General features: G+C 31.9%; 1 protein-coding gene across 1 annotated transcript; it reads left to right on the forward strand.

The window, feature by feature from the left end:
- Nucleotides 1–9,920: 9,920 nt before the first annotated feature.
- On the forward strand, nucleotides 9,921–11,063 carry LOC104106520 (arabinogalactan protein 41). Its single transcript, XM_009615087.4, has 2 exons — nucleotides 9,921–10,110; nucleotides 10,814–11,063. The coding sequence occupies exons 1-2, from the start codon at nucleotides 9,990–9,992 to the stop codon at nucleotides 10,915–10,917; spliced, it is 225 nt and encodes a 74-aa protein (XP_009613382.1). The 5' UTR covers nucleotides 9,921–9,989; the 3' UTR covers nucleotides 10,918–11,063.
- Nucleotides 11,064–11,155: the final 92 nt, after the last annotated feature.

Below are 11,155 nucleotides of genomic sequence, written 5' to 3' on the forward strand. Positions count from 1 at the left end.
TAACAGTAATGTGTCTTTTATTTGTATCTTTATATGTACCCAATTACCCATGGGGGAGGGTGGCCCTAGCTAGACGTATGAAATTCGAGCATAGCCATATACTTGCTTCAAGCAACTTGAGTATTAAATTAAATTGCAGAAATGGACAAAATTCCGCAGAAAATTGAACCTAAAAGTAAAGAGGAAATTGTGGTCTCAATTGATAGCAACAGCATGCAACAGTTGCACCTATTGATTTGATAGCAAACCGGAAAAGAACGGTAGTGCTTTAACATCGAAATAAAGTTAGTTTTACTATTGATCTAATGTTCATTAATAGTGGTCATGGGTCATCTTATTTTTTGAAAGGCTAGTCACAGCAGTTTCATTAGGTATCTACATCAGTTCATGCACGCAACCATCCTCGACCGACAATTAAAAATGGCAGCCTGCAATGTGAAGCCACCAATGGTGGTCTTGAAAATATTCCAAGTAGTAGCTAATATTCATCTTCTATCCATATTATTTGTCTCGTAAAGTTTTGCCCAACCCTTACGAAAAAATATTTGATAACTTTAATCATAGAACTATCATGTCTCTCTTCTTACATGTCTCACTAAATTAACACATCATAATTGGAATAATAAGGATTAGATCTCGGGAAAAAAATGACATTCTGTTTTTTCTAAGACAGAGCAGAAGCAATAGCAAAATAGGGTGCCTTCAGCTTCCGGTCATAGAGTATTTTGAACGAATAGCAACCACAATTTGGTGAACTGGTAATAATTCAATGCTTTGATGAATTAATTGCAGTACGTTTAGTTGTGGATTCTGTGGTCGCTAGCCTCTGAAAGGACATCTGTTTTCTTGCTAACCATTCAGTATACACAATTATATGAGAGGCGTTAGCCCACCTGTACTGTATCATTGATTGTAAAATCTTTTGAATATCGATTTCAAACATTAATGTTGATCATTTCTAAGAGCCAATTAGTCAAGAAAGATTATTAAGTGCAAAGAAGATAAATAAGATCTTACTACAGTGGGTTCTAGAAGTGATCATCTTGTCACTTTTGATAATTTAAACTTAGTTATTCATTTTTTCGAATACAAAAATTATGGTACAAGGGGAGAAAGATAAGAAGAGGGCGAGAAAACAATTAGCAATTCTTATTTTGTATTTTTAAGAAAGGGAAACTGTTATTTTTGTCGTATAGTGGAAGGAAAAAAATCATATTATATGGTCATTGAGATATTGAGATTGCAATTGTAATACTACCCCAAAACTAGCCTACAACTCACACGTTTTCTTTTTCACGTGATTATTTTTCACCTTTTCACATGATTTCATAGAAGAAAATTTCAACCTGACTTTGCTGGGGTTTTATTTAGTGGAACTTATTATTTTACCAGTTGGTCAAGATTGTCTTGGAATTTTGCTCCCAAGAGTAACATGTAACGTACAAACGTGCTCTAGAAAACAAACCAATTTATGTCCCCATCAAGGGACAATCTTCTATTGATAGGTGTACCATCTTGACTAAAAACAATTCTAGGAGTTACAAGTGTGTTAGATTCACAGTAATTTAATCTTTTGTCGACAATTATCTTTTCTAATCCTTACACTCAACTGTGCCAGCTACTATCTATTATTCATAACTTTTTAATTTCAGAAGCCTAACATTGTATCTTTATTCCGAAGTCCGCAACGGACATCATAGTAACTAAGAAGTCGAATATAATTTGAATCACAGTATCGCGAGTTATTTTTTTTTTAATTTTCTGTTAACTAGACAATCGTACATAGCAGTAGCTGAGCCATCTTTAACACCCTTTCCCCTAAAGTTATATTATATATATAGCTAGACAATCTTTTTACTGTTTATTTTTTATATTTTAACACACTTTAAGAAAAATTTTGGCTCTGTAATTGGTAAGTACTCAAATTTTATACGTGAAATTGAAAAAAATTTAAAATATTTTCTTGAGTTTGCACTTACTATTATGAAAAGCTTGTGAATACAATGGTACTCTACATTTACTAACTTAAAATAACTACTAATATGAAAAGGAAAAAAGGAAAAAAATAAACTGCCTTTCCTTTCCTCTATAAATACCCCAGTACCGCTGTGTTTTTCTCCACACCACCATAAAGTTTCTAAGAAAATGAGTGGAGGTGGAATGGAGTCGATGGCACGGCCAACTCCGCCCAACGTTGGCGGCGATGGCGATGGCACGAATAGCCAGCACAGCACAGAGCACTGTGGCTATGGTTTTCATATGCCGTTGCATTACCCAAGATACACACGAGCTGAATATGAGGGCATGCCAGAATGGAAGCTGGACTGCTTGCTTACTCAGTATGGACTTCCTATCACTGGAAATGTTAACCAAAAGAGAAAGTTTGCCATGGGAGCTTTTCTTTGGACCTATTAAGAACCTGCAGATTCCCTTCTTCTCTATGTGTAAAACTTTTTAATATTGCAGTTTGTTTTTCGTGTATAAAAGTTACTTAAAAACTATTTTTCATAATATGAAACCATATGTTGATCATATGGTTTAGTTTCTATATGTCTAGTACTTATATTTTTCGTTATCAATATAAGTTTTGATAAACTAAACTTGAAAGGATACTTCAAGAAACTTTTTGTCCTAAGTCAAGACTCATACTCCAAAATCAGTGATCATCACTACCTTTATCTTTATTTTCTCCTCATCTTCTAGGTCTTTAGTTTTACATATCTAAGAATGTGCAATTTATTTATTTATATTCTAGTTGTATCTAGGATATATTTAAATACTGATATTCTTTAAGAAAAAATTCCATTTGTGATACTTCGATGCACCACTCACTATAAAGAACCCAAGAGTTTAGCCTTTATCATACCATAAATTTTGTAAGTATAACATTAATTTTAGTAACAATTTAATGATTAAAATGTTAAAATTTAAACAGTAATATTATGATCCTTCATGACCACTACTGTTATTCTCTTGCTGTTGATTTTGTAAACTTTAACATCACACAGGAATGAAACTCAACACATCAAATTTAATTCACAATAAAGATTTGGTGAAAACCCGTTAGAATATTTGAAGTGCAGCATTAATCAATTTTAAGTCTGATATTTAAAATATATTCATAATTTATAATGAATTTAAATATTAATTAATTTATCCAAATTTCAAGACTAAGTATCCTGAATTTTTGAACTGTTAATTTTAAATTTAGGACACTTCTGAATTACTAATTTAAAATTCAGGACATAAGATTCGGACTTTTGGACACAATTTTCGAATTTTACGACACAATGTTCTAAAATTTGAACTTTGAGGTTTAAACTTTAGGATATCATGTCCTAAAATTTAAATAAAATTGATTAATCTTTAAATATATTGTAAAATATGGATATATGATGGCATTTCACACTCTTTTTGATGATATAAAGGAAATGAGCCAGACCTTAGTGATGGTACCGCAGGAACACTGAAGCCCATGCGGTAGACAGGACAGCTAGCTAACATTTTCCACTAACCCACTGTTTTCGTGGGCCACGAGGGTTCCTACTTGGGTCTAATCACTAATAGCATGTTTGCTCAAACTTCTAAAATTTGATAATTTTAAAAAAGTAATATTTTTAAAAGTGCTTTTTAAAAAAGTATTTTTGGCGAGAATCGATTTGTGTTTAACTAATTAATTTGAAAAACACTTTTGATCAGTAATTAGTATTTGATCAAGCTTTTAAAAACTGCTTCTAAGTGTATTTTTCAGAAAAGTGCTTCCGGAGAGAAGCTACATTTTTCTGCTTCTGTTTCTCTTTAAAAACACTTTTTTTCTTCTAAAAACTTAGCCAAACACTTCAATTTTTGGCCAAAAGCACTTTTGGCAAAACAAAAGGGCATTTTTGGCCCCAAAAAAAGGTTGGCGAAACGAGCTATAATATTCAAAGATGTCCTTTTTTTGGGCTATTGTTCATATTTTATTGGGGTATTATTACTTTTAGCCGCGTCATAAATTATTTATATTTGATAGCCTAAAAAATGTATAAAATCTGTATAATATTTGTATATAAGATACAGAATATATATATATATACAAAAAATATATAAATTTTATATATTTTTTGGGCGCTATACAGAGTGCAGTCTAAAAGTTACATCGGTTGCAATAGAAATAAAAAGAGGGTCATCTACTAAATAATTAATACAAAGAAGGACAACTAGCGAAAATTTTAATAGTCTTATCACCATTATCCTTAAAAATCTGATCTGCTAGTTTCACTTCTTTGAAATCGCGACATTAAGGTCGATCAGAATTTTTGACATCTTGGATCACATGATTGATTCCTTGAAGATAAATCTAGTAGTTTCAACGATCTAGTAAAACATACTCATTGGAGTGGTGTTTTCCTTCACATTATCAAAATTAATAAAACTACTCAATGAGGCCAGATACAAAATTAGTAAAACTTCTGCGGTATCAGTTACGGGTTTGAACGAGTTTGAAACTTAGTAATTGTAATAAGAAAATGTGTTAAATATATATAAAGATTTAATATTGAACCTCATAATTAAGGCGAGCTATGAGTACAGTTAAGGGTGGCAAGTGGGCCGGTCTAGGCCCGGAACCGCGGGCCAAACGGGCCAAACGAGCTAAACGGGCCAGGACTGTTTGGCCCGATTTTAGCGGGTCAAACGATCCCAACGGCTATTTTTTTAATTTAACAAAAAAAAATTAAAATATAGTCGTTGGGCTGTCAAAAATAGCCGTTGGCTATTTATAAAATAGTCATTTAACCCCCCCAACTTTGTTTTAATCCCAAACTTTTTATAATTACACTTTTTTCCTATTTTCAACTATAAATACCCCGTCATTCTTTCATTTTTTCTTACAAAATCATCAATCTCTCTCTAATTTTCTTCTATAATCGCTACTATTGCTCACTTTATTGTTACAATTTGTGAAACAATTGTGAAGTTGGTGAATTGAAGTCTTCAACGATAATCAATTTCCAACAAGTTGTTTGTCAATTCGGTAAACTCGTTCCAACTCTTAAGTTTTAATATTATAATTTTGTTTGTGTTTATTTATTTTCTATTACTTTATTAATTAAGATGACTTTCTTAAAAAAAAAATTGATAAAAATAAGGGAAAATCCAAGAGTGACGATTGTAGTGCTCAATCTATTCCTCCCCCACTGCTCCCGGCTCCCCGAACCAAACTCCATATACATCCTACAATTGTTATTCTTGATAGCGATAATAGTTTATTACAATTTATTGAAAGTCAATTTTGCCATAATATTAGATCTGGCGAACAATTAGACCATGAATTTATGAATGCTCTTTATTCTAATCCAACTATTGATGAAAATGATGACGAGGAAATAGATTTTAATAAAACTCAATCGGATGATGATACACCAACTAGTCATGCTCCTAATGTTAACCCAACTAGTGGTAACCCTGGTAATCCAAATGATGCCCCATTTGATACTCCTGTTAGACTTAGATATTATTTTTAAAATATATATACACATCTTATATATATATATATATATATATATACATATACTATATATACATTTAATATATATACTATACTATATATACATCTTATATATAGTATATAAGATGTATATATACCTTATCGAATATAGCTTATATATATATACTATATATACATTTAATATATATACTATACTATATATATATTTAATATATATACTATACTATATATACATCTTATATATAGTATATAAGATGTATATATAGCTTATCGAATATAGCTTTTATTACTTTTATATATATATATATATATACTATACTATATATACATCTTATATATAGTATATAAGATGTATATATAGCTTATCGAATATAGCTTATTTATATATACTATATATATATTTAATATATATACTATACTATATATACATTTAATATATATACTATACTATATATACATCTTATATACCATATATATTCGAATATCTATACATGTTAGATATTTATTTTAACATCCTTTTGTCTCTAAATATATATATATATATATATATATATATATATATATATATATATATATATTTTAAAAATAAATATTGGGCCCACTTAGCCCGTTTAGCCCGCGGCCAGGGACCGTTTAGCCCGGGACCAAACGGTCCCGGTCCCGCGCCGATCCTTAGAAAAATCCCGTTTGGTCCGGGCCCGTTTGGCACGTTTAATTTGGGCCCGGATCCGGGACCGTTTGGTCCGGCCCACTTGACCCGTTTAGGTCCGGGACCAGCCCACTTACCAGCCCTAAGTACAATTAACATATTAAAATTCATAAATTTTAAATCTTGATTCTGCCTCTATAGACTTTGACATGTGAAGTGGATAGCAGAACAATTCCTTGCAAAAAAGAATATGAATATAAAATGTGGTAATTGAGTAGTGAGGGTCTAGCAATGGCATGTGGTATCTTGTAGTTAAGACTTAGGAGATGGTATTATTTCAATATAGAGATGTGCTCATGTTAGTCGCAATTTGCACGTGGAATTTCCCTATACCAAGTAATCTTGCTCCCCGAACGGCCCACCCCACCTTCTACCATTATATGGGCCTCTTTCCCTCAATTTTAACAGTCCCCAGAAGAAAAAAACGAAAGCAAAATGTAGGGATGATATTCTTGTTTAAGAAACTCATTCTAGTAACAAAGGAAAATATGTACTTCCTCTGTCTCAAGAAAAATGATGGTGTTCAAAATGTGAAGATCAATACTTCTAATTTTCATATTCATTGTAAATTCGAGCATTGATCCATTTAATTCTTTTAAAAGGATAACTATGTGAAAAACAGTACATGTCAAAAAAATTCCATAGTCAAGAATATGTTAGTAAAATTTATTGAGAAAATAAATGTGATTGATATTTGACTATCTACATGCGACAATGCAATATAAAAATTGAATAAAGAGAGTGTAATCAATAATATGAGCGTAAAATAGTCATCATTATTTTCCGTTATTTTTCTCTTCCTTTACTTTTTCTATCCTTTTTCTTTCATTTTTAATAAAAAAATCTTTTCAAGTGAGATTACTTCATGATCGTCCAAGGGCTTTAAAGTTGGTGAGCTAGTCATTGTATCTAGACATTTTTTCCCTTCAAATTGGTGATATGGACTTTTAATACCAGCCCTTAGATCTGTCAAAACGGGTAGAAATGGCGTGGGATAGCCTCTTTTTAATATTGTATTCAGGTTTTATCCAGTATTTTTAATGCTGAGCAAAAATAATCATTACTCTATTAAAATTAATACGAAAAGACGTTGTTACTCTTTCTTCATGAGTGTTGTGTAAATATTAAGGACATGGTGTCCTTAACATTTATACTGCACAGATGAAGTTAAGGATACCATGTCCTTAATATTTACACTGCACATATGAAGTTAAGGACATGATGTCCTAAAGTTTAACAACGGAAGTTGCAAATACAAGATACTTTGTCCTTAATATCACAACATTCATGAAGTTAAGGACATCATGTCCTTAATATTTACACAATACTCATAAAGTTAAGGACACTATGTTCTTAACATTTATACTGCACATATGAAGTTAAGGACACGTGGTCCTAAAGTTTAACAACATAAGGTGCAAATATAAGTTAAGGACATTGTGTCATTTACATTTACACTACACATATGAAGTTAAGGACATGCTGTCCTAAAGTTTAACAACGGAAGGTGCAAATACAGGATACTTTGTCCTTAATAGATACACAACATTCATGAAGTTAATGACACCATGTCCTTAATATTTACACAGCACTCATGTCTAGCACAGGGGTATTTTCGTCCGGGCGAATAAAAATTTATTAAGCACTTGCTAAAGAGTAAATACATTTTAAACAGTGGCTAAAGAGTAAAGACATCTCTAATTAGCGGCTGTGCACTTCCCCCTCAAAACGGACCAACCCAGCCCAAGCCTCGTGGGCTTTTAAATTTGGTGCAATAGGACAGGCCGGCCCACTATATGAATGTGCCTTAAAATGGCTAGCCCAATCTAGCCCTAAGAGGGTCGCGGGCTAGGGCGGGCCGGCCCTTCAATTTTTTTTAAAAAAAAATTCGTTAAAACATTTCATGACATAGTCGATTAATCATGTAAACAATTTCTGTTTGCTTAGATCGTATAAAAAGCTTGATATTTGACAAGGAATCTCGTAATTGAAATGCAAATTCTCTATATCTCTAGCTCTTCTTTTTTAAAGTTACATGAATATTTTCTTAATACTTTTCTTTCATTTTTCTTAGATTCAGAGATTTGATATGGAAAGGTAAATGAGCAACCTAGGGTTGGGGAATGAGGATTATAGTTAATAGTTTTTTTTTTAATTTTTATTTTTTTTTAAAATATTAAATATTTAATAGTTAATTAATTTGAATTTAATTAATTTTTGGCCCGCGGGCCGACCCAGGCCCATCCTCGGTCAAGCCTCAAGGGACAACGGGCTGACTTGGGCCGGGCTTATAAGCCTCAGTTTTAAATGGGCTCAAAAATCCTAGCTCAACCCTACCCAAGTAGCGGACTGGGTTGGACTGGCCAAGCCCATTTTGACAGCCATACCAGCCCTGTGACATCAAGTTCTCACATATTATCACTTTTAGCCCGCGCCAAAAATTATTTATATTTAGTAGCCGAAAAAGTGTATAAAATTTGTATAATTTCTGTATATAACATACAAAAAATATATATTTTTTGGCTATTATTTTTAGAGCGGCTGTACAATGTCATTTTATCCGTCGATTAACCCGTTTTTTATTCGTATTAAATATGAATCGAGTTGGATAATTTTTTCTATTTTTTCATTATTTATTTTCGACCCACTTATATTCGACTTGACCCGCTCGTTTGCCACCCTACGCGGAAAGTTCATTAAAAGACCATGGCCTTCGCTTTGCTATAAAATCTGCTCCTTTAGGGTGATAAAAATTTACCAAAGGAAAAAAGATAACCAAATTTTGAAAGAAAAATGCAACCATATCTTTGGGATTGCAATTTGTTTGTATCCATCTAGGTGTAATAGCTAGATAACTACTCACCTTGATATATCACAAATTTAAATTCAAATTAGGTGAATGCTAATACGGATTGAGGTGTCAATCAGCCTTTAGAATTCTTGTGGAACTCCTTTTCAAATTTTTATGCATATCTTTGGATTTGAAAGAGAAAAGGGAACAACATAATATCCTAATTCAGTTGACATAATTTCGTTTTCCTCTCTAACCATAGTTTGAATGTAAACTTCAGCGGGGAAATTGTATTTAAAAGGTTCACAAAATCGTTAACATTTAAGGTTATAAATTTGGTCTAAAATATAAAATTTACAAGATAAAGTCCAACTTATCTGTCAAAAATAAAAAAATAAAAAAATAGAGAATCTAAAGTCCAGCTCCATTAGCATCCATTTCAATTGATATTATTGAACAAGTGATAAATAATTTTAAAATCTTTTATTTTTGCATATGTGCATTAATATCTCTGATAAATCATATAATCTGAGGTTTGATGGAAAAAGAATAAAGAGTTGAAAAAGAAGAGGTGGCACATGGGGTTTCAAAAGAACAAAGTTTGATAGACCCCAGTACCCACAGTTTAGCTGGTTTCTCACATTTTCTATGTTCTCTCTAAAAGATAAAATAAAGAGTTTAAGTTTTATGCATTGATATTTTAAAAATACAATACAATTAGGTTTTTTATAATTTAATGAAAGATAAAATTTATGATAAGTATTAATTGATAATCAAATAGTAAAAAATAGTAATTAACTTGTTATAAGAGGTCAAACTAACTAATAGATAAAAAATATTTATAATGGGATGTATATAATTTATATTTTAAAATAAAATAAAAACAAAAAGAATATTATATCCTACTAACTATATAAACGTCCAAAAGTCTCAGCCAGCATACCTCACTGTTTTGTTACCAAGATATATTTCTCTCTAGAGTTAGAAAAGTTGGGGAGAATATGGCTGCCTCTAAACTTGTAGTTTCAATATTGTTGGCCATCTTTGCCATGGCATTGTTCAATTTCATCCCTTGTGTTCAAGCTCAAGAGTTGGCCCCTGCTCCTGCCCCTACCAGTGATGGTTTGCTCTATCCCCTTCTCTTTTCGCTTAGTATTTAACTTACATTTGCTAACACTCTATTAATTGATCATAATGAGTTAATCCACTAGCCCCCACCGTGCCGTCTTGTTTGTACAGTCTGCATTTTTTGGCTTGTTTGCACTTGTGAACAGTGGGGGTTTGTAGGATCTGATTTTCACTTCTCTGAAAGGGTTAATTATTTCCTAGTTTATTCAGATTCTTTGTCGGCTGTTTCTTTTGACTTTGAGAAACAATTGCAACATCAATAGTAGCATAAAACTTTTAAGAACCATGTGGATTTACTCTGCTAAGTTAAATGAAGACTTGTAAATCTAAGAACGTACTTATTAATAGTGAACATTTCAACTCAAAACTTCAAACAAAATAGTTGTAGTAGCTACATCTCTATATAAAACAACTCTTGTGTTGTGCTTGTTCCTGCTACAAGAGCAACAGATATAGAGATCTTAGGATAACATTCAGTGACCTTCTTGTTAAACCATTTAAGTTGAATGTCTGCTTCGAAATGTACAAATTTTAGAAGTCTTGAAAACTTTATAAAACAAATTAGTATTCAATTTACACAAGCTGAGTATACTTGGACTAGAGTTTCTCTAGCCAGATTATATCTTTTTTTACACCACTACTAGTGTATGTAACTTAAATCCTTTAGGCTAATATGGTCATGGTAATTAATTTGCAGGAACATCCATAGATCAAGGAATTGCATACGTGCTGATGCTGGCGGCTTTAGTCCTTACATATCTCATCCACCCTATGGACGCTTCTCCCTACAATTTTTTCTAAATTTATCTCTTAGCATTAGTCAAACCTAAAATTATGTTTCATTTTTCTCTTTGGGACAATGATTGGTCATTCTTCATATGGATTCAATTATCAATCCATTCATGTTTATTTTTCCAGTGGTTATATATTTAGTTTCCTTTTTCTCATTTCCACTTTTCTCAACATCTCAAGTCTCAGACCCGTCTTCTGGGATATAAAGAAATGCACCATCTGGAACGCACTGATTATTAATACAAGT

The sequence above is a fragment of the Nicotiana tomentosiformis genome, chromosome 1, assembly GCF_000390325.3.
Source record: "Nicotiana tomentosiformis chromosome 1, ASM39032v3, whole genome shotgun sequence".
NCBI classification, from domain to species: Eukaryota; Viridiplantae; Streptophyta; class Magnoliopsida; order Solanales; family Solanaceae; genus Nicotiana; species Nicotiana tomentosiformis.

What these genes read in the sequence shown, in the direction of transcription:
- LOC104106520 (XM_009615087.4), top strand. Translation starts at nt 9,990, where the DNA reads ATGGCTGCCTCTAAACTTGTAGTTTCAATATTGTTGGCCATCTTTGCC. An exon ending in TCCTGCCCCTACCAGTGATG is followed by an intron (nt 10,111 to 10,813) that starts GTTTGCTCTATC and finishes ATTAATTTGCAG; the next exon opens with GAACATCCATAGATCAAGGA.